Source organism: Coregonus lavaretus (assembly GCF_964263955.1).
Source record: "Coregonus lavaretus genome assembly, chromosome: 6".
Lineage (NCBI taxonomy): Eukaryota > Metazoa > Chordata > Actinopteri > Salmoniformes > Salmonidae > Coregonus > Coregonus lavaretus.
This window is the reverse complement of record NC_139993.1, coordinates 32,305,276-32,330,004: the sequence shown is the minus strand read 5'-3', so window position 1 is coordinate 32,330,004 and position 24,729 is coordinate 32,305,276. Positions and strand designations below refer to the sequence as shown.

Genomic DNA, 24,729 nt, shown 5'->3' with positions numbered 1-24,729 from the left:
GCATATATTAATTTATTTCTAGTTGCACACGTATTCACACACACATTGAGGGTGCTTTGATTTCTACCTATAGTCTCAACTTATGCAGCAAAGGAACAGACTTGGCGGAGTGACATTGAGTGGTGGGGAACAGTGTTGGGGCAGCATTGTGCCACTGGACATTTCAACACCACCACTAAAACAAATCACAGTTTCAATGGTGGAAATCAAAACATTTGGACGGAGCACATCTGAAAAGCAGGGTCTGTCAAAACATTGTTTCTTATAAGATCTCAACTTGTACACTTACACGATACAGCAGTGTGACAGTCTTGATCTGAAAGTAAGGTACCCACCCTGGCAGCCCTTTGAACCTTAACATACCCAGCCCCAAACTCATTCATGGGTTTCACCAAATAGTGAGAGCCAGGGAACCACTGTCAATGTGTGACAGAGATTGGTCTACATAGGTATAGGATTCTTCAGATAGCAGTGTGTCAGTCTTGATCTGAAAATAAAGTACCCACCCTGAGTTTATTTGACCCAGAAACCGAGGGGAGGGGAGGGGAGGGGAGGGGGGGGGGGGGGGGGGGGGGGTAGGCTACGCTACATCAAACAGCCCTACTGTAGAAGCTTGAGGATTATGGGTATCAAATCATTGTTTGTCCTCCATCATAAAGTATTCAATCAGATTTTACAAGGGTCTTTAGTTGTAAAATCATATGCGGTAGTACTATTGAGAAAAATGTAAAATCAGGTGTCAAACACACTATGGTTCTAACATCTGTCTTGATAGCCTCCTATGCATAACAGTTTACAGGTGGCACTAGAGCAGGGCTCAGCAACCCTACTGTAGGTATTCGCTCCAACCCCAGTTGTAACCAACCCTGTTCCTGCTAGTGGCTAACGCTAGACCCGGATGTTGCGTAGCTGCCAAAAGTTGTTTTACGCCATTGTTAATTATATTAAAATACATTGTTTTACACACAGAGTTGCCTGCTTGGCCACATTCTACAGTATGTTTCAGAAAGTGAAAGGCACAGATGAATGTACTGCAAACTGATTTTAATTAGTTTAACGGTCACACAAATGACACTTATCAAACAGGGTCTTTCCCAAATGAAGCACATACTTGAGTAGCAGGCAGATATACAGTATGTATGATATGTGATAGATTACACCGTCAGCTGAGAGAGAGCTCCAAGATGACGTAGGGTTGGTTGGTTTTCCTCAGGTAGAAAACTGTGACGTCGCTGAGTGTTTTGATCTGAGAACAAGCCTGTTAGTGAACTCTGGGGTTGTGGGTCGAGTTCAGCAACCACATAGCTCAAAGAATCCTACCACGGGCACTAGTTTGAGTAATTCGATCAAAAATATATTAAATTCATTAAATATATAACTGCTTGACACAAGGCAAGGACAAGCATGCACTTGGCACTCCCTCACTGGCCAACTTCCTTTAAGACAAACTCTGGGGACAAAGCTTCCCCACTCTCCCTTAACTAGGCATACATTTGATAGAGCCAGACAAAGTTATATTTAATCAAAACTGCTATCCAGACGTTTCCAGAGCAAGACCTTATTATAATTGTTCATGTTATAACTAAATGAAGCCGAAAGAAACTCAACTGATGTTTGCCTTACTCCAGGGTGTCCCGGATACCAGTTTTGATTGAATAAGAACCTCTGTCACAATGCCCCATCAACACCCTCCAAACAAACAAAAAACAGACAAAGCAAAAGCAGCCAAATGTATAAATAAGTCCTTGGAAGTGCTCCCGATAAAATCAGCATCCAAAGGTTGGTAATAATTAATGAAGGCGTAATGTTTAAAGAGCAGGTTGTTCCCTGATGATGAGTGCATCATTGTTTGTGTGTGTTGTTAAAGCACCCTCTCGCCGCTCTTGTACATGGCTATAAACACCGGGTACTCCCGCCTCCACTCCGTCCCGCTGACGACAGACCACCGCTGGTCATGGGACGTCCTGAAGACACTACTACTGCTTTGGATGCTGAAAAAGAAAAGGGAATAAATCAACAGATGGAAGCAACTGTTTGTGTGGTCAGGATATTCAAGAGCAATGGGATATTCAGCAGTGGGATATTCAGCAGATCTGCTACAGATGTGTGGGGCAAAATATTCCTGGGATAATTATCACTTCTTGACCAGGACCCATTTGTCTGGATTTGGCAGAAATACTGTACCTTACTTCATGCTGGCCAGAAATCTGTGGTTCTTGGTGTTAGGCTAACTGAATTTAGACACCTGTTTTTAGGATGTGTGCTATGAGCAGCCTGAGAGTGTAGTGTTTAGTAGTGTACTTACAGCAGCGTTCAGGGCTTGTTTCAGGTCCTCGATGATATCCTGCTCGTCCTCCAGCCCCACGGACAGACGGACCAGTGTGTCACTGATCCCCAGGGCGGCCCTATCACTCTCCGGAACAGACGCATGGGTCATTATCGCCCTGAGAGAGAGGGAACAGGTAATAGCTCAATATTCAAAGAGAACCCATGTCTTAAAGTACTTTTTGTTGTTGTTGCTTATTTCTGATAAAGGACAAGTTATGCAGGGGTGTGTATAACTTTGTGCCTCAATTAGCAGAGTATCTTGAAAACATCTACATTTTATCATGACACTATTGAACAGGTATGATCAGAGGCCGTCTGCGCTCTTTTAAAGGTCCTTACTACTGAAAATGGTCTGTTCCAGGTGCATAGGAGTCAAAATAAGAATACTGGAAGAAAGAGACCCGCACACTGTCGAAAAAAGGAATAGATCCAAAACTGAGGCTTGAATGCAAAATACATTTACATTTTAGTAATTTAGCAGACTCTCTTATCCAGAGCGACTTAGTTAGTGCATTCATCTTAAGCTAGCCAGGTGGGACAACCACATATCACAGGCACAGAAAGTACATTTTCCCTCAATATCGTAGCTATCAGTAGAGTCAGAGCTAGAAGGGGAAGGGGGGGTTCAAGTGCAAGGGCTGGTTAAGGTTGTTTTATTTGGGGGGGGATTATTTAAGATACTTTTTGAAGAGGTAGGGTTTCAGATGTTTTCGGAAGATGGGCAGGGACTCTGCTGTCCTAGCTTCAGGGGGAAGCTGGTTCCACCATTGTGGTGCCAGGACAGAGAAGAGCTTGGACTGGGCTGAGTGGGAGGGCCAAGAGACCTGAGGTGGCAGAACAGAGTGCTCGGGTTTGGGGTGTAGGGTTTGAGCACAACCTGAAGGTAGGGAGGTGCAGTTCCTCTTGTTGATCCGTAGGTAAGCACCATGGTCTTGTAGTGGAGAGGTTTCGACTAGAAGCCAGTGGAGTGTGCGGAGGAGCAGGGTGACATGAGAGAACTTGGGAAGGTTGAACACCAGGCGGGCTACAGTGTTCTAGATAAGGTGCAGGGGTTCGATGGCACAAGTGTGGAGCCCAACCAACAGAGAGTTGCAGTAGTCCAGACAGGAGAGGACAAGTGCCTGGATTAGGACCTACGTCGCTTCATGTGTGAGGTAGGATCGTACTCTACGGATGTAGTAGAGCATGAACCTGCAGGAGCGAGTCACTGCTTTGATGTTTGCAGAGAACGACAGGGTGTTGTCCGGGTCACGCCAAGGTTCTTTGCACTCTGGGAGGGGGACACTGTGGAGTTGTCAACCGTGATGGAGAGGTCTTTCACCGGGCAGGCCTTCCCCGGGAGGAAGAGCAGTTCCGTCTGGTTGAGCTTGAGGTGGTGGGCCGACATCCAAGTTGAGATATCTGCCAGGCACGCAGAAGAAGAAAAGTAGTTGAGTGTCATCCACGTAGCATTGATCGGAGAGACCATGTGAGGATATGACGGAGCCGAGTGACTGGTGTATAGAGAGGAGAGGGCCTAGAACCGAGCCCTGGGGGACACCAGTAGTGAGAGTAAGTGGTGCAGACACAGATCCTCTCCACGTCACCTGGTAGGAGCGGCCTGCCAGGTAGGATACAATCCAAGAGTGTGCTGAGCCTGAGACAGCCAGCCCTGAGAGGGTGGAGAGGAGGATGTTTATAAAGAGGTTTATTTTAACATCATGGTGCCCAAAGAATATATCAGTGCAAGAAAGTGAATAAATAAAAGGTGTAAACAAAACAAAAGTTTCGGCCTCAGGCCATCATCAGAATTTACACTGATGGCCTGAGGCTGAAACGTTTGTTTTGTTTCAATAAACATCTTTATTTTGCATTCAAGCCTCAGTTTTGGATCTATTTATTTTTTCGACAGTGTGCGGGTCTAACTCTTCCACTATTGAACAGGTTAAATATAAATAAATACGATTATCTTAACCACTGCTTCCCCCTTGTGGCATTGTTGTTAAAAAAGTGAAGCAATCCAAATACTGTCCATTTTCATACCACAGCATATTAATTGGTTCAGCTGAAACATTGTGATTAACCAGACTAGCGGAATAGTGAATTAATCTTAATATTGTAGCAGTTTAATGTTAAGGTTTATTGATGATATTTGGGTATACTTACGGATGCTCTGCCAAGCTTTCATAACCACCAAGGCTCTCGGCAAGTGCAAACAACTTGAAATCAAAAACAGCACAAAACATTATTGCAGTGTCCATCCGTGACTGAATCCTCAACACATACTGTAGTAAAATACAATGATGCCCGATTCATACTATAGAGCCGATCCTTGCAGTTCTTTCCAGCATGGTTCAAGCAACTACAGTGAGGGAAAAAAGTATTTGATCCCCTGCTGATTTTGTACGTTTGCCCACTGACAAAGACAAGATCAGTCTATAATTTTAATGGTAGGTTTATTTGAACAGTGAGAGACAGAATAACAACAAAAAAATCCAGAAAAACACATGTAAAAAATGTTATAAATTGATTTGCATTTTAATGAGGGAAATAAGTATTTGACCCCTCTGCAAAACATGATTTAGTACTTGGTGGCAAAACCCTTGTTGGCAATCACAGAGGTCAGACGTTTCTTGTAGTTGGCCACCAGGTTTGCACACATCTCAGGAGGGATTTTGTCCCACTCCTCTTTGCAGATCTTCTCCAAGTCATTAAGGTTTCGAGGCTGACGTTTGGCAACTCGAACCTTCAGCTCCCTCCACAGATTTTCTATGGGATTAAGGTCTGGAGACTGGCTAGCCACTCCAGGATCTTAATGTGCTTCTTCTTGAGCCACTCCTTTGTTGCCTTGGCCGTGTGTTTTGGGTCATTGTCATGCTGGAATACCCATCCACGACCCATTTTCAATGCCCTGGCTGAGGGAAGGAGGTTCTCACCCAAGATTTGACGGTACATGGCCCTGTCCATCGTCCCTTTGATGCGGTGAAGTTGTCCTGTCCCCTTAGCAGAAAAACACCCCCAAAGCATAATGTTTCCACCTCCATGTTTGACAGTGGGGATGGTGTTCTTGGGGTCATAGGCAGCATTCCTCCTCCTCCAAACACGGCGAGTTGAGTTGATGCCAAAGAGCTCAATTTTGGTCTCATCTGACCACAATACTTTCACCCAGTTCTCCTCTGAATCATTCAGATGTTCATTGGCAAACTTCAGACGGCCCTGTATATGTGCTTTCTTGAGCAGGGGGACCTTGCGGGCGCTGCAGGATTTCAGTCCTTCACGGCGTAGTGTGTTACCAATTGTTTTCTTGGTGACTATGGTCCCAGCTGCCTTGAGATCATTGACAAGATCCTCCCGTGTAGTTCTGGGCTGATTCCTCACCTTTCTCATGATCATTGCAACTCCACGAGGTGAGATCTTGCATGGAGCCCCAGGCCGAGGGAGATTGACAGTTATTTTGTGTTTCTTCCATTTGCGAATAATCGCACCAACTGTTGTCACCTTCTAACCAAGCTGCTTGGCGATGGTCTTGTAGCCCATTCCAGCCTTGTGTAGGACTACAATCTTGTCCCTGACATCCTTGGAGAGCTCTTTGGTCTTGGCCATGGTGGAGAGTTTGGAATCTGATTGATTGATTGCTTCTGTGGACAGGTGTATTTTATACAGGTAACAAACTGAGATTAGGAGCACTCCCTTTAAGAGTGTGCTCCTAATCTCAGCTCGTTACCTGTATAAAAGACACCTGGGAGCCAGAAATCTTTCTGATTGAGAGGGGGTCAAATACTTATTTCCCTAATTAAAATGCAAATACATTTAACATTTTTGACATGCGTTTTTCTGGATTTATTTGTTGTTATTCTGTCTCTCACTGTTCAAATAAACCTACCATTAAAATTATAGACTGATAATTTCTTTGTCAGTGGGCAAATGTACAAAATCAGCAGGGGATCAAATACTTTTTTCCCTCACTGTATGTTGTATGCATAACCAGATAAGCCCAGTACAGCTCGTCTTGGTATTGTCTTGTGAATCAGACATGAGCGTCTCAATTCTGTAATTACCTTTAGGTTGCTGAGGAACATGGTGGCGTTCTCCAGTTTTCCCTTTATGTAGAAGGTGATCATCCCTGGGCAGCCAGTGCACTGTCTCTTCATCAGCTCATGCTGGGGGTGGGAGGGCAAGCCTGCAGAGTGGAGAGGTAATAAGAGTCAAATCGGTCAGTCAACTGTTAAATTCGTTAACCACAGGGTGCGGTCCACTCAATCACAGAGAATATGAGGGTAACTGGAGATGCATGTGCTGTGACTGAACTGTATGTGTTTCTACTGGCCCAGGGAATTACCAGAGACTACATTGAAAAATGTATTATTATCCATATGCCCAGAAAGCAGGTCATGTCAAAATAAGTTACATGTGTTTTATGCAACATACAGAAATACTATTTTGAAATGTTGATATCCACAGAGATCCCCCCCGCTGTCACCTGGGAAGATGACTCGGTCCACCCTGGGGTCGGCCTCCAGGAACTGGGCCACTGCCAGGGCGTTCTTGAAGTGCTGCCTCATGCGCAGGTGCAGGGTTTTCAGGCCGCGGTTACACAGGTAGCAGTCAAAGGGGGACGGTACGGCTCCGAGGGCTTTAGGGTCAGGATTAGGGCACAATAAGGAAGAACAATTACAAAATACACCAATCAGCCCCTCAGACAAACAACCAACAAGGGTGCTATACAAAGCCTTCTTTATCAGCGGTTTATAATTGGTGGAAAGTCCTGGCATCACCAGCATGTGTGAATGTTTGATGAGCGAAAGTAGGTCACAAGAGTTGAGCAACTTCTTCACTGAGAAGTTCAACTGCTTCAGTCATAGTAGGGTAAAAATGTGGCAGGTGTATCACCTAAACATACATGGCTTTTTGCCAGTTGCTATTCATGAATCTCTCACCATTCTGTAGAAACCTCAGTCTTTCATACAGGTCCTCATCGTTCACAGACACCAGGCCCATTACAATGTCACTGTGACCTGACAATCAAATAAAACAAAACTCCCATTTAAACTCAGATGTTATCAAACCCAATGGGAATTCTCCTCAGTCAACATCAATGTACAAACAGTGTGTACCTACCATTCATGTACTTAGTAGCTGAATACATGCAGATGTCTGCTCCGAGGGCCAAGGGGCGCTAAAGAGCAAGAGACGAGCACAGAGTATTTTTGGTTTAATCAATGACTTGTTTCCTCTCATATCCAGTTGGTATGAGCTGGTCTGTGTTAGGAAACTTAAGAGAGCGTGAAATGAAGGAACACATCCATTCAATTCAAATCATTAAGCTTTATTAATCTCCAACTGTCACTGGGCTGAATGTAGCAATGCATAACCAACAACACCAAACAGGGCAGTGTGTATATAAATTATATACAGTACCAGTCAAAGGTTTGGACACACCTACTCATTCAAGGGTTTTTCTTTATTTTTACTATTTTCTACATTGTAGAATAATAGTGAAGACATCAAAACTATGAAATAACACATATGGAATCATGTAGTAACCAAAAAAGTGTTAAACACAATATATTTTATATTTGAGCTTCTTCAAAGTAGCCACCCTTTGCCTTGATGACAGCTTTGCCCCCTATTGGCATTCTCTCAACCAGCTTCATGAGGAATGCTTTTCCAACAGTCTTGAAGGAGTTCCAACATATGCTGAGCACTTGTTGGCTGCTTTTCCTTCACTCTGCGGTCCAACTCATCCCAAACCATCTCAATTGGGTTGAGGTCGGGTGATTGTGGAGGCCAGGTCATCTGAGGCAGCACTCCATGGCGTGGTGTAGCGTTTGGCCCAAGCAAGGAGTTTGGGTAGCCAGACAATGTTTTAGGACCTACTAATCAGGTTGTGACTCAATGGGTCTTGTCTATACTGTATTGCAAGCTCTTGTCTTGTAGCAGAAACAGCAGCGAGAGCGCCCACTGCTCATGTTTCATTTGTAATATCTTCACTTAAACTTTTGGGAGCAGCACTCTCTTCCTCTGTTAAAGAGGAAATGAAAGAGCAGAGCAGTGTGACGCAGGCGGTAACCTAAGTGACTGCAGGCAGAGAGAGGAAGGAGGCTGTGCTTTAACGTGGGCCTGCAGGCCTCAAACAGAAACAACCTAAGACACTACTAATCCACTTCTCACTAGCCTTGTATGGTATGATGGAAGTAACAGCGGCTGTCTGCTGTCATGGAGGTTTCTGCTAGTCACATTACAGTCCTACTGTATTTCAATGGCAACTGGTAACTGCCTTTGAGGCTGCCTTCGAGGGCTGGTGTGAGAGTGCTGATGAAGATGTTGTTCGTGTTCAAGGGGAAGAGTATGGTGTGTGTGTTTAAAGTGTTACAAACACACACACTCAGGAACATCCACACAGGAGGAATGGAGTGTGTGTTTACAGGGTTACTCAAACACAGTCATACACTACCAGTCAAAACTTTTAGAACACCTACTCATTCAAGGGGTTTTCTTTATTTTTACTATTTTCTACATTGTAGAATAATAGTGAAGACATCAAAACTATGAAATAACACATGCAACACCCGCTATAACATCTGCTAAACACGTGTATGTGACAAATAAAATGTGATTTGATGTATGTATACACACATACATACATATATATATAAATAAAACAAACATTTACATACCTGGAAGTAGGCTGACATGAAAGTGTTGTCCACAACCACCACGGTAACCTTGTTGTGTTGGTGGACCACCTCTGCACAGGCCTGGATATCCACCACTTTCATAGTGGGGTTGGTGGGGGTCTCGATCCATACCAACTACATAAAGATAGAAAATAAAAGAGCATATTTTTAAATAGAAGTTCAACAGGTGTTTGGGTTTCATAGTTTGGCTCCTAACCAAAAACTCACAGCTATAACATGTAGGTCTTAAACTATAGTCATGTATGGACTGGAGAGACAAGTCACAGTGAGAGCAAAGCTCCTCCTATTGAATTCTCAAATGGAGTCTGATGTTCCCTTGACTCACGGCGAAGCTCAGGGTGGAGCACTTAACATGAAGAACAAAAGGGAAATAATAGCGCTGATGCTGGATGACATCTATTCTTGTACAAATAAGAAACCTGAAACCTCGGTTGATTTAGGCAAAAATAAATATAGTGAAATAAGGTAATCAAGTAGACTTAGAATTCCACTCACCTTTGTGTTCGGCTTAAGAGCAGCCTGGAGCAATTCGATTTTGGTGCAATCAGCAAAGGACACATCCAAGCCAACTTCTGCAGCAATCTTTCGGAAATAACGATTGGTCCCTGTAGAGACAAATACATAATGTATTAATGTTTCATGGTCATATGCATAAAATAAAACATAAATATGTGTGTACTCTTTCACCCACAACGTTTTGTCTACCTTTTGGTGGTTCTCTAGACAGTTTTACAGACAGTGTGGGCCATGTCTTACCTCCATACACATCGTTCATGCAGACAATGCCATCTCCAGCTTTCAGCATGTGAGTGATGGTCATAGTCGCAGCCAGCCCAGAGGCAAGAGCAAGACCTTCACAGGAAATTCAGTTAATGATAGTTCAAATAATACATTATCTTCAAGTACACAGGAGGCTAGTTAATGGTCTGTGTAGATATCTATTTTCTACATGTAGGCTATATATTCTCTAAATTGTTATATTTTATTAGATACAAATTCACGAGGTAATGGTGTCTGACATGAACACTTACAGTGCTTTGCTCCATCCAGAGCAGCAACAGCTTTCTCCAAACAGTTTCTTGTCGGGTTTCCACTACGACTGTACTCAAAACCCTGATAAAAAGATACATTACATTTAAAGAGCACACATTTGCCACATCTTTCATAAATAAACAGATGCTGGTACTGATAATCACCTGGTCATTAATGATTCGGTAAAATCTAATGAAAATCGTTAACTTTCACTTTCAATATTCATCACAAAAAGCTCATTTCTCCATCACTGTCAGAGGTTGAGCAGCCAACATTCTGACTGTGGAACAAAATGTGTAATGTATGTGCTAGGCAGGGAAAGACTAACAACCATACTCTCATACATATGAATATTAACACCAACATTTCCCCTGGAAATGCGTTGAACAGGACCGGTTCAGTATACCCGATCGGAAAGACACCCCATACTGAACTAACGCCCCTCGATACCAGACACCAATGTTATTGCATCAGGCAACTTACAGCATGATTTCCAGGTCTATTCTGCTTGAACGTGGTGGACATAGAAATAGGTGGCACCACTGCCATAGAGTTCCATTGCTCCGGTTCTTGCCCAACGTGGATCGCCTCTGTTGCGAAAGATTTGAACTGCACGCGGAAACCGGCAGACAAGTCGTTTTGTTGGTGTGAAGAAGCCATGTGTTACAAATCCAGTCCGGTTCCCTGAGAGTGATGTGTAGCTATGTTTTACCGTTGAATAATCCTATTGAAAACGAAATTGTCATTTAGCGGCGACGTGTAATACCCATATCCTTTGTAACCCAATCACTGCTTCTCTACAAGGGGAGGATGGCACCGATTGGTGTTTCAATAGGGGCGTCCCGTGACCCATGTTAGCGCGTGGCTTGTTTTATATGCTTGCAGGATGCAATGCATGGTTTGAGCCAATTGGAGGAAGAGAATGCTACATTATATTCTTACATACGTACAGGGGCGGACTTGCTATCTGGCATTTTGAGGGCTGGTCCATTTTTAGCCCAGTGGGCCTGTCTAACTTGTTTTTTTGCGCAACATTGGAATGATCTGGTTAGTAATGGGGGCCTCAAGAAAAATAATGGGCCGGTGTGGGAGCATTGAGGAAAGAAATGGGCCGGTGTGGGGGCCTCAAGGGAAAAAATGGGCCGGTGTGTTAGAAATGCCAGGGCCGAATTCTGGTCCCAGTCCGCCCCTGATTACATACAAATCATGTTATTTGTTCTTAGTTTGAAAGTAATCTAAGACACACATTTCTACCACCAATTAGTTGAAGACAGTTTTGTGTATTTTTTCCACATACTTAATTTGTATCTTTCTTCATAGTACAAAAAAGTCAAACAACAACACTCCCATTGGCCCATTGATACTATGGAGGAGAGTCAAGATATTGCTGTGATAAAAAGCAGTACAGTTTTTCTCTAGCACACTATTTCCAGTCCTGTGCCACAGGGGGGAGCCGGTGTGCTATGTTGTTCAGTGTTTCAGGCAGAAGACAGTTTGACTGTAAAGTCAAATTGAAAAGTTTATAGATCCACAGTCCATCTAGGGTCTATAACCACAGACTATGGACCTGGCAGAAGATTTATTTAGGGTAGTTATATAAATGCACATAATTTTCCTCTGAAACATTTCTGATGAATTGAAGGACAATCAGCACTCTCTTCATAGTGGGTCTAAGCAAATGCATTGTTCAGTTTGTGATAAAAGCACAACATTTGGCGCAGAGGTAGGTTTATAGATTCTGAATAGATTTTGATATTGGGCCATCACAGATTTGGCCCCTAGGGGGCGTGGCAGCCATCTTACAAAATGGCCACCAGAAGTTTCCCTATAGCGGCCATTTTGTTTGCGCTTCACTCATGAAAATATTTTAGGAAGATAACTACTTCCCTTGATGCTGCATACCAAATTTGTTGCAGATTGATCAACCGGTTCCCAAGAAGCAGATGTTTAAAAAAGTACACAACCTTTAAAAAAATGGCAGCAAATCCATCACAAGCTGGTGAAATCCTTCACTGATAAAAGCAACAAAGTTGGCAAATATGGTGATTTATGTACTCTGAATTTAAAAGATTTAGATATGGAGCCACCAAAGATTTGGTCCCTACCCCTAGGTACATCCTACAAAATGGCCACCAAATGTAACACTTTTACAATTCAGAAGAACAGTTTTGAGATAACAGCACCAACATTTGGTACAGAGGTAGATTAATGTACCCTGAAAAGATGTAGATATGGAGCCACCACAGATATGGCAGACATTTTACAAAATGGCCTCCAACAGTAAAACTGTTTTACAATTCAGAAGAACTATTTTGATATAAAAGTACCAAATTTGTCAGATTTGTAACTTGCTCTTTTGCTTAGTAGCCCCTAGTAAGTTGCTAAGTTTCCTGATGCTGCCTCAGATCAATAGCCACCACCAGCCAAAAGTCCTTGGCATAGTAAACGGTGGCATGACATCAGTGTTAATTTTGTCAGCAATAACTAAGACAAAAAATACTTGTCAACAACCTATTTTACCTGACTAAAAGTATGACGATAACGAGACGAGAAGCCCTGGAAAAAGACAATAACTATTACAAATTACTGGGACTAATGGACATTTAATTTGACATGAGCTCCTTTTCATTTGTTTGGTCCAATCCTAAGCATGCATGCATGCAGAATATTTCATGCAATCCTCTCATTGGCAGAATTGACATCTTTCAGTTGCACAGTCTGATTGAGCTGATCTGCCCGGCTCTTCCACACAGCTCCCAGGCGGTCACTTCAGTCATTTGTCAATCTTTTGAACTGATGTGAAGCCAGGACACTTGACTTGTAACTAACCTCAACTAGAAACACTGTTTACTCCCTCTTACTTACATGTAGGCAATTTTTGCTTTGATCACATCAGAATCTCTATTTTCCCATGTGCGCTGTTATTCATTAATCTGTGTTGCCACTCTCATGCCGCGGTCCGCAAATGCCAGTTGTAGTTGCTTTTTTCCTATGGGAAAAACATTGTTTGCTCAGAATGTTTCTTGTATTATTACATACAGCCAAAAATAACTTTTTGATATTAGATCGGCAGAGCCTTTGTTTGAACTTCCTGAGGTAGCGCCATTCATCCCGGGGCTGCACCAAAACGCCAACGCCGGAGAAGAGGAAGAAGAAGTGGGTCCCTAGTGAGACTTTGTGCACTGGACGTATTTATTGTAACTGGGGACTTTAATAAAGGAAACTAAAATTCTATCAACACATCTCCTATGCTACATGCACATCGAAGACTCTGGATCATTACTACTCAGCCTTCCGGGACGGCTACAAGACCCTCCTGTCAGTAGCTGAGTGTAGATGCGGTGAGGAAATCAAGCGCAGGAAACACGGGCGTACATCAACAGACTTTAGTTAACAAAATGCAGCACCAAACAGGCGAACAGCCAACCCAACCGGGAGGCAAAATACAAATTACGCACAACACACACAGTGCGTAAAATGAAGATAGCGCACACAGTGCGGACTCTCGGAAAACAACAAACACGAGAGTATTACAAAAGAGCAACAGCTTGACAATAAACAATACCACATAACACCTGCCCCCACCCACGAAAACTAAATAGGCAACCAAATCAAACACTAACAAGGGACAGGTGTACAAACAGACAAAACCAAACAAACATGAAACATCGAACGGTGGCAGCTAGTACTCCGGGGACGACGACCGCCGAAGCCTGCCCGAACAAGGAGGAGGAGCAGCCTCGGCCGAAACCGTGACAGTACCCCCCCCTTGACGCGCGGCTCCAGCCGTGCGCCGATCCCGGCCTCGGGGACGACCAGGACGACGCGGAGCAGGGCGCGTAGGATGACCCCGATGGAACTCGGTCAGCAGGGACAGGTCTAATATGTCCCTCCTCGGCACCCAGCACCGCTCCTCCGGGCCGTACCCCTCCCACTCCACGAGATATTGGAGACCCCCCATCCGGCGTCTCGAATCAAGGATGGACCTCACAGTGTACGCCGGAGCCCCCTCGATGTCCAACGGGGGCGGAGGAGTCTCTTCTATCTCATAGTCCTGGAGTGGACCAGCTACCACCGGCCTGAGGAGAGACACATGGAACGAGGGGTTAATATTCCTGTAATCAATAGGCAGTTCTAACCTGTAACACACCTCGTTCAACCTCCTCAGGACTTTGAATGGCCCCACAAACCGCCGACCCAGCTTCCGGCAGGGCAGGCGGAGGGGCAGGTTTCTGGTCGAGAGCCAGACTCGATCTCCAGGTGCGTACACAGGCCCCTCACTGCGGTGGAGATCGGCGCTCGTCTTATGCCGACGGATGGCCCGCTGCAGATGAACGTGGGCAGCGTTCCATGTCTCCTCCGAGCGCCGCACCCACTCATCCACCGCAGGGGCCTCGATCTGGCTCTCGTGCCAAGGTGCCAGAACCGGCTGGTACCCTAACACACACTGAAAAGGGGTTAGTTGGGTGGAGGAGTGGCGGAGAGAGTTCTGTGCCATCTCGGCCCACGGAACGTATCTCGCCCACTCCTCCGGCCGGCCCTGGCAATAAGACCTCAGAAACCTACCCACATCCTGGTTGACACGTTCAACCTGCCCATTACTCTCCGGGTGGTAACCCGAGGTAAGGCTCACCGAAACCCCCAACCGTTCCATAAACGCTCTCCACACTCTGGAGGTGAACTGGGGGCCTCGATCAGACACTATATCCTCGGGTACCCCGTAATGCCGGAAGACATGGGTAAACAGAGCCTCAGCGGTCTGTAGGGCAGTAGGGAGACCCGGCATGGGAAGGAGACGACAGGCCTTCGAGAACCGATCCACAACGACCAGGATGGTAGTATTCCCCTGTGAGGGGGGAAGGTCTGTAACAAAATCCACCGAGAGGTGGGACCAGGGTCGTTGTGGAACGGGCAGGGGTTGTAGCTTACCCCTGGGCAAATGTCTGGGCGCCTTACACTGGGCACACACCGAACAGGAGGAGACATAAATCCTCACATCCCTGGCTAACGTTGGCCACCAGTACTTAGTGCTAAGGCAGTGAACTGTCCGGCCGATACCTGGATGTCCAGAGGAGGGGGACGTATGAGCCCAATAAATGAGGCGATCGCGTACCTCGAGCGGAACGTACGTCCGACCCACTGGACATTGTGGAGGACTTGGGTCGGTGCGTAACGCCCGCTCGATCTCTGCATCGACCTCCCATACCACCGGTGCAACCAGACAAGACTTTGGTAGTATGGGAGTGGGCTCAACGGACCTCTCCTCCGTGTCATACCGCCGAGACAGGGCATCTGCCTTCCCGTTCTGGGACCCAGGGATGTAAGTGATTTTAAACACAAACCGGGCTAGAAACATAGTCCAGCGGGCCTGGCGAGGATTCAGTCTCCTAGCTGCCCGGATGTATTCCAGGTTACGGTGGTCAGTCAAAATGAGGAAAGGGTGTTGAGCCCCCTCGAGCCAATGCCTCCACACCTTTAGGGCCTGTACCACGGCTAACAGCTCCCTGTCCCCTACGTCATAATTCCGCTCCGCCGGACTGAGCTTCTTAGAATAAAAAGCACAGGGGCGGAGTTTAGGTGGTGTGCCAGACCGTTGTGAGAGAACGGCCCCAATACCGGCCTCGGACGCGTCTACCTCTACCTGGAATGGTAAAGCGGGATCCGGATGCGCCAACACCGGCGCCGAGGTAAACAGGTCCTTCAGTCTCCCAAAAGCCCTGTCCGCCTCAGCTGACCACCGCAAGCGCACCGGACCCCCCTTCAACAGAGACGTTATGGGAGCTGCCACCTGTCCAAAACCCCGGATAAACCTCCGGTAGTAATTCGCAAAACCCAAGAACTGTTGCACCTCTTTCACAGTGGTTGGGGTTTGCCAATTACGCACAGCTGACACCCGGTCAACCTCCATCTTCACCCCTGACGCAGACAACTGATAACCCAAAAAGGAGACCGACTTCTGAAAGAACAGACATTTCTCTGCCTTGACATATAGGTCATGCTCCAACAGCCTCCTCAACACTCGGCGCACCAGGGCTACATGCTCTGCTCGGGTAGAACTGTACACCAGAATATCGTCTATGTACACGACTACTCCCTGCCCCTGCATGTCCCGGAAAATCTCATCGACGAAGGATTGGAAGACTGAGGGAGCATTCATTAACCCATATGGCATGACGAGATACTCGTAATGACCGGAGGTCGTGCTAAACGCTGTCTTCCATTCATCGCCCTCTCTAATGCGCACCAAGTTATATGCGCTCCTGAGATCCAATTTTGTGAAGAACTGAGCACCGTGTAATGATTCCGTCATAGTCGCAATCAGAGGAAGTGGATAGCTGTACTTCACCGTAATCTGATTGAGACCGCGGTAATCAATACACGGGCGCAGACCTCCATCCTTTTTCTTCACAAAAAAGAAGCTAGAGGAAGCGGGTGAAGTGGAGGCCCGTATGTATCCCTGTCTCAGAGACTCTGCGATGTAAGTTTCCATCGCCTTCCTCTCCTCTTGAGACAAGGGATACACATGGCTCCGCGGGAGGGCTGCTCCTAACTGGAGATCTATCGCACAATCCCCCTGTCTATGAGGCGGCAGCTGCGCCGCCCTAGTCTTACTAAACACCAGTGTCAAATCCTCATACTCGGGGGGAATATGCAGTGCCGGCATTAGATTCGGACTTTCCACCGAGGTCGCCCCTATGGAAACACCCAGACACTGCCCCTCACACTGAGCAGACCACCCTTTAAGAGCCTTCTCTCGCCACGAAATAGTAGGGTCATGGGTAATCAACCAGGGAAGCCCCAGCACCACCGGATACGCAGGAGAGTCAATCAGATAGAGCTGAATCGTCTCCTCATGACCCCCCTGCGCCTCCATCTTAAGGGGCGCTGTGACCTCCCTAATCAACCCAGATCCTAACGGACGGCTATCTAGGGCATGTACAGGGAAAGGCTTATCAACGGGAAGGAGAGGAATCCCTAATTCTACACAGAACTGGCGATCTACAAAGTTCCCAGCTGCGCCTGAATCGACTAGCGCCTTATGCTGGGAACGAGGTGCTACCTGTGGAAAACAAACAGGCAAGGTTATGTGAACGACAGAAAGCTCTGGGTAAGTACTCACCTGGGAGGACTCCCCAATGCGTGGCCTGCCTTCACCTCCACCGGGGGACCCTCCCCAACACCTAGCCGCGGTGTGCCCTCCACGGCCACAGTTGGTGCAGGGGACGGCCCCCCTCGGGTTCCTACTCCTCCTTTCTCTAGCGCCAGCACCTCCGAGCTCCATAGGGCTTGGCTCGGAGGTGCTGGAGGGTGAAATGGGCGACCCCCATCCCGGACGTCCACGAGTGGCGAGCAGGGTGTCCAACCGAATGGCCATGTCGACTAGTTGGTCAAACGTCAACATGGTATCCCTGCACGCCAACTCTCTTTGGACGTCCTCCCGGAGGCTACAACGGAAGTGGTCTATGAGGGCCCGCTCATTCCACCCTGCATCTGCCGCTAGAGTCCGGAACTCCAGGGCAAAATCCTGTGCGCTCCTCATCCCCTGTCGGAGGAAGAACAGACGCTCCCCCGCCGCCTTCCCTTCTGGTGGATGGTCGAACACGGCCCGGAAGCGGCGGGAGAACTCCGCATAGGTGATGGTAGCGGCGTCCATTCTCCTCCATTCCGCGTTGGCCCACTCCAACGCCTTGCCGGTGAGACAGGAGATGAGGGCGGAGACGCCCTCGTGTCCCGAGGGCGCCGGGTGTACGGTGGCGAGGTAGAGCTCCACCTGTAGCAGGAACCCTTGACACCCGGCAGCGGAGCCGTCGTACGCCCTCGGGAGCGAGAGCCGAATCCCACTGGGTTCCGGAATGTGGACAGGAGGACTGACCGATGGGGATGGTCCGGTAGGTGGGGGCGTGGGTACCCCGCTGCTTTCCCATCGGTGGAGAGTGTTCATCACCCGATCCAAGGCGTGACCGATCTGGTTAATCCGGTCCTCCTGTCCACGAAGACGGTCCTCCATGACCTCTGTCGGCGCGGGTGCTCCTGCTGACTCCATGATGTGATGTGGTATTCTGTCAGTAGCTGAGTGTAGATGCGGTGAGGAAATCAAGCGCAGGAAACACGGGCGTACATCAACAGACTTTAGTTAACAAAATGCAGCACCAAACAGGCGAACAGCCAACCCAACCGGGAGGCAAAATACAAATTACGCACAACACACACAGTGCGTAAAATGAAGATAGCGCACACAGTGCGGACTCTCGGAAAACAACAAACACGAGAGTATTACAAAAGAGCAACAGCTTGACAATAAACAATACCACATAACACCTGCCCCCACCCACGAAAACTAAATAGGCAACCAAATCAAACACTAACAAGGGACAGGTGTACAAACAGACAAAACCAAACAAACATGAAACATCGAACGGTGGCAGCTAGTACTCCGGGGACGACGACCGCCGAAGCCTGCCCGAACAAGGAGGAGGAGCAGCCTCGGCCGAAACCGTGACACCTCCCCTGCCCTCCATTCGGCAAATTAGATCATGCCTCCATTCAGCTCCTCCCGACCTATAGGCAGAATCTTAAGCAGGAAGCACTCGTGGTAAGGACTGTTCAACATTGGTCTGACCAATCGGAATCTATGCTTCAAGATTGTTTTGAACACGGGGACTGGGAAATGTTCGGTGACTGGAGTCATCAGGAAGTTCATAGAGGATGTTGTTCCCACTGTGACGATTATAACTTATCCAAACCAAAAACCATGGATAGATGGCAGCATTCACACGAAACTGAAAGCGTCAACAAATGAAGGAGCTGAACGTGGACTACAGGAGACAGCAGAGAGAACACGCCCCCATCCACATCAACTGGGAGAGGGTCAAAAGCTTCCAGTTTCTCGGCGTGCACATCACCAAGGACCTGAAATGGTCCCTCCACATGACATTGTGGGTAAGAAGGCACAACAGTGCCTCTTCAACCTCAGAAAGCTGAAAAAATGTGGCTTGGCCCCTAAGACCCTCATGAACTTCTACAGATGCACCATTGAGAACATTCTGTCAGGCTGTATCACCGCTTGGTACGGCAACTGCACCACACGCAACCGCAGGGCTCTCCAGAGGGTGGTGAGGTCCGCCCAACGCATAACAGGGGGCACACTGCCTGTCCTCCAGGACATCTACAACACCCAGTGTCACTGGAAGGCCAAGAAGATCATCAAGGATCTCAGGCACCCAAGCCACGGCCTGTTCACCCCTCTACCATCTAGAAGGTGGAGACAGTACAGGTGCATCAAAGCTGGGACCGAGAGGCTGATAAACAGCTTCTATCTCCAGGCCATCAGATGTTAAACAGTCATCACTAGCCGGCCACCACCTCCGCAAGTCGGTTAGGACATCTTCTTTATGCATGACACAATACATTTTTCCAACAATTGTTTACAGACAGATTATTTCACTTATAATTCACTGTATCACAATTCAAGTGGGTCAGAAGTTTACATACACTAATTTGACTGTGCCTTTAAACAGCTTGGAAAATTCAGGAAAATTATGTCATGGCTTTAGAAGCTTCTGATAGGCTAATTGACATAATTTGAGTCAATTGGAGGTGTAGCTGTGGATGTATTTCAAGGCCTACCTTCAAACTCAGCGCCTCTTTGCTTGACATCATGGGAAAATCAAAAGAAATCAGTCAAGACCTCAGAAAGAAAATTGTAGACCTCCACAAGTCTGGTTCATCCTTGGGAGCAATTTCCAAACGCCTGAAGGTACCACGTTCATCTGTACAAACAATAGTACGCAAGTATAAACACCATGGGACCACGCAGCCGCATTACCGCTCAGGAAGGAGACGCGTTCTGTCTCCTAGAGATGAACGTACTTTGGTGCGAAAAGTGCAAATCAATCCCAGAACAACAGCAAAGGACCTTGTGAAGATGCTGGAGGAAACAGGAACAAAAGTATCTATATCCACAGTAAAACAAGTCCTATATCGACATAACCTGAAAGGCCGCTTGCCGTACCAAGCGGTGATACAGCCTGACAGAATGTTCTCAATGTCGATATAGGACTCGTTTTACTGTGGATATAGATACTTTTGTACCTGTTTCCTCCAGCATCTTCACAAGGTCCTTTGCTGTTGTTCTGGGATTGATTTGCACTTTCCGTACGTTCATCTCTAGGAGACAGAACGCGTCTCCTTCCTGAGCGGCATGACGGCTGCGTGGTCCCATGGTGTTTATATTTGCGTACTATTGTTTGTACAGATGAACGTGGTACCTTCAGGCGTTTGAAATTGCTCCCAAGGATGAACCAGACTTGTGGAGGTCTACAATTTCTTTTCTGAGGTCTTGGCTGATTTCTTTTGATTTTTCCCATGATGTCAAGCAAAGAGGCACTGAGTTTGAAGGTAGGCCTTGAAATACATCCACAGGTACACCTCCAATTGACTCAAATGATGTCAATTAGCCTATCAGAAGCTTCTAAAGCCATGACATTTTCTGGAATTGTCCAAGCTGTTTAAAGGCACAGTCAACTTAGTGTATGTAAACTTCTGACCCACTGGAATTGTGATACAGTGAATTATAAGGGAAATAATCTGTCTGTAAACACTTATTGGAAAAATGACTTGTGTCATGCACAAAGTCCTAACCGACTTGCCAAAACTATGGTTTGTTAACATGAAATTTGTGGAGTGGTTGAAAACGAGTTTTAATGACTCCAACCTAAGTGTTTGTAAACTTCCGACTTCAACTGTATATAAGGTCTTACAGTTGACAGTGCATGTCAGAGCAAAATCCAAGCCATGAGGTTGAAGGAATTGTCCGTAGAGCTCCGAGACAGGATTGTGTCAAGGCACAGATTTGGGGAAGGGTACCAAAAAATGTCTGCAGCATTGAAGGTCCCCAAGAACACAGTGGCCTCCATCATTCTTAAATGGAAGAAGTTTGGAACCACCAAGTCTCTTCCTAGAGCTGGCCGCCCAGCCAAACTGAGCAATCATGGGAGAAGGGCGTTGGTCAGGGAGGAGACCAAGAACCCGATGGTCACTCTGACAGAGCTCCAGAGCTCCTCTGTGGAATTGGGAGAACCTTCCAGCACTCCACCAATCAGGCCTTTATGGTAGAGTGGCCAGACGAAAGCCACTCCTCAGTAAAAGGCACAGGACAGCCCGCTTGAAGTTTGCCAAAAGGCACCTAAAGGACTCACAGACCATTAGAAACAAGATTCTCTAGTCTGATGAAACCAAGATTGAACTCTTTGGCCTGAATGCCAAACGTCACGTCTGGAGGAAACCTGGCACCATCCCTACGGTGAAGCATGGTGGTGGCAGCATTATGCTGTGGGGATGTTTTTCAGCGGCAGGGACTGGGAGACTAGTCAGGATCGAGGGAAAAATTAACGGAGCAAAGTACAGAGAGATCCTTGATGAAAACCTGCTCCAGAGCACTCAGGACCTCAGACTAGGGCGAAAGTTCACCTTCCAACAGGACAACGACCCTAAGCACACAGCCAAGACAACGCAGGAGTGGCCTCGGGACACATCTCTGAATGTTCTTGAGTGGCCCAACCAGAGCCTGGACTTGAACCCGATCGAACATCTCTGGAGAGACCTGAAAATAGTTGTACTCGAGAGGATCTGCAGAAAATAATGGGAGAAACTGCCCTAATACAGGTGTGCCAAGCTTGTAGCGTCATACCGAAGAAGACTCGAGGCTGTAATCGCTGCCAAGGGTGCTTCAACAAAGTACTGAGTAAAGGGTCTGAATACTTATGTAAATGTAATAATAAACCTGTTTTTGCTTTGTCATTATGGGGTATTGTGTGTAGATTGATGAGGGGAAAAAAACATTTTAATCAATTTTAGAATAAGGCTGTAATGTAACAAAAAAAAATAAATAAAAAAAATAAAAAAAAAAATAAAAAAATATATATATATATATATATATATATATATATATATATATATATATATATTCCGTACTCTGACATTGCTCGTTCTGATATTGCTTGTTCTGATATTTCTTAATTAATTCATATTTACTTTTTGGATGACATGTGTATTGTATTGTTTTGTATTGCTAGGTAACATTTCTAAAAACATATTTCCACTTTGACATATGGGTATTGTGTGTAGGCCAGTGACACAAAATCTCAATTTGATCAGTTTTAAATTCAGGCTGTTACATAACAAACTGTGGAAAAAGTCAAGGGGTGTGAATACTTTCCTAAGGTACTCTACAATACGTTACTTTATTCATGACAGGCAAGGCAACCACCATCTCAGATCCTCACTGCTAGCTGTCGGGCAGGTGAACAGTGAGTACTGGACTGTCCACTTATCTGAAACGTAATTTCCTTGGGAACAGGAATGATGGTTGTCATCTTAAAACATGTGGGGATTACATACTGGGACAAGGAAAGGTTGAAAATTACCGTGAATATACCTGCCAGCTGTTCTGTGCATGTTCTGAGAACGCGCCCTGGAATACCATCAGCCCCGCGGCCTTGCGGTATAGTCCTGATCAAATACTTTACTGACGTTGTCCTTGGAGAGCGAAATCACCCAATCTTCTGGGTCGGTGGGGGCCCTCACACCCAGCACGATGTTGTTATTGTCAAATCTTACATAAAATACATTGAATTCCACTGACTGTGCGTGTCTGTCACTCAAGTGTTGTAACCATTTACTTTCATGGAGAACACTAGAATTTGACTTGTAGTTGCTAGTGTCATAGTTTGCTTTGCAACATATTTTTTACAAATAATGTTAATAACTTATTGCTGCTTAGTGTGCATAATAGTAGCCAATCCATTTCATGATGAGTAGGCCTGAACACTGTAGCTATTGGGTTGTAACATTGTAGCCACAATGGGTTGTAATATCCCCTGACACAATGTAACAACCAGAAAATCAATAATGTAAAATCCCTGGTACTGTAACCGTTGTAAACTCTCGCGATACTACTGGCAGAAGATGGCAGATGCACTCTGTAGGAGCCGTTTAGGCATGGACAGTTTCGGTAATGAGAAGAAGGGGACAGAGTTCTGGTAGTTACTTAGTTATTACGGAGAATTTGCTACCACTTTAAATTGCATTGTTATTTCAGTGTATTCGTTGAATAATTTGGGGTTTTCATGTTATGCAATCTACAGTTTTTAGGTGATCTACAACTGGCATACCTGCCAGCGAAATACATCTATTTGCCCAGAGGGTCATCGTCAACGACACCCTCTGCTCCACTGTCAATTGTTCAGAAAATGACCGGAGAAAAGATCCGCTCCATGCGCAAGGATCATAAACCGAGGAAAGAAGAGGATTTACTGGAACCGGACGAGGAGGCTCCAACTGGGACATTTACTTTAACCAAGACTAATAATAAAGACAAAGCAAGTAAAATCTTTAACAATCACAAGTTGGTCAAATCTACCGGAGTGGAGTAGATTTGACCAACTTGGAGTAGATTTGACCAACCGGTACCGGAGTGCCAAGTCTAGGTCCAAAAGACTTCTCAACAGCTTCTACCCCCAAGCCATAAGACTCCTGAACAGCTAATCATGGCTACCCGGACTATTTGCACTGCCCCCCCACCCCATCCTTTTTACGCTGCTGCTACTCTGTTAAGTATTTATGCATAGTCACTTTAACTCTACCCACATGTACATATTACCTCAACTAGCCGGTGCCCCCGCACATTGACTATGCAACGGTACCCCCCTGTATATATAGCCTCCCTACTGTCACTTTATTCTATTGTATATATAGCCTCCCTACTGTCACTTTATTTTTTACTTCTGCTCTTTTTTTTCTCAACACTTTTTTGTTGTTGTTTTATTCTTACTTTTTTGTTTAAAATAAATGCACTGTTGGTTAAGGGCTGTAAGTAAGCATTTCACTGTAATGTCTGCACCTGTTGTATTCGGCGCATGTGACCAATAAAATTTGATTTGATTTGATTTGAAATCTCCATCGACACAGCAACAACATCAGAATCAGCAATCACAGATAAATGCAAACACTAACACATTATCAACGGAGGACGTTATCGATGATAACAACAAAAACCCTATCATACGAACCGTCGAAGACTTTCCAGTCCATGAATGTGTATTCAAGGGAGATGTCCGACGCTTGTCCTCGCTCATTCGAACTCAGAATATCGCTCAGAAAGATAGCCATGGTAAGAATCGAATTGCTCCTTATCTCCATGTTTCAAACTAGCATACTTGACCCGGACGATACCAGTACCGATACCGTCGGTAATATCGTTTCGTTTGAACTTTCCAGGTGATTAAATTGTCAAACCCTACAAAAAATGATCGCAGTTATACTGCTCTGTAACTGCTGGTTGGCAAACTTTTTTTTTTGCTTTGGGGAGGTTTGTGTGTTTTTTTTTTATTGGGCACAGGGAAGGGTAGTGTATTTTCCCCCCTGGTTTACATTCGCTAGTTGCAGGTTTTACTATATCATTTCTTCCATCCTAGCTACATTTCTTCATCTGCTCGCATGCGCCTCCCCTATATCAAGGTGTTTTGGTACTTCCCTTATGCACTATGCTTTTCCTTTTCAGTGTGCAAACTTGTATTATAAACTGGGTGGTTCGAGCCCTGAATGCTGATTGTCTGAAGCCATGGTATATCAGACCATATATCACAAGTATGACAAAACATATCTTTTTACTGCTCTAATTACGTTGGTAACC

General features: G+C 45.9%; 2 protein-coding genes across 2 annotated transcripts in view; one reads left to right on the top strand and one right to left on the bottom strand.

The window, feature by feature from the left end:
* Positions 1 to 1,027: 1,027 nt before the first annotated feature.
* On the bottom strand, positions 1,028 to 10,842 carry LOC311131246 (cystathionine gamma-lyase-like). Its single transcript, XM_084164107.1, has 12 exons — positions 10,521 to 10,842; positions 10,037 to 10,118; positions 9,762 to 9,857; positions 9,501 to 9,610; positions 8,985 to 9,119; positions 7,426 to 7,483; positions 7,245 to 7,322; positions 6,788 to 6,940; positions 6,366 to 6,487; positions 4,474 to 4,526; positions 2,306 to 2,444; positions 1,028 to 1,991 (listed from the first exon to the last, which is right to left on the bottom strand). Exons 1-12 carry the CDS (start codon positions 10,695 to 10,697, stop codon positions 1,977 to 1,979), a joined length of 1,218 nt encoding a protein of 405 aa, XP_084020233.1. The 5' UTR covers positions 10,698 to 10,842; the 3' UTR covers positions 1,028 to 1,976.
* A 12,183-nt stretch (positions 10,843 to 23,025) lies between these two features.
* The window catches only part of LOC311131342 (ankyrin repeat domain-containing protein 13C-like), an 81,624-nt gene continuing 79,920 nt past the window's right edge, over positions 23,026 to 24,729 (top strand). Inside the window, exons 1-2 of the mRNA XM_084164283.1 lie at positions 23,026 to 23,461; positions 24,006 to 24,207. Coding sequence (XP_084020409.1) covers positions 23,165 to 23,461; positions 24,006 to 24,207 — 499 coding nt within the window. The 5' untranslated portion in view covers positions 23,026 to 23,164. The remainder of the gene's footprint in view (positions 23,462 to 24,005; positions 24,208 to 24,729) is intronic.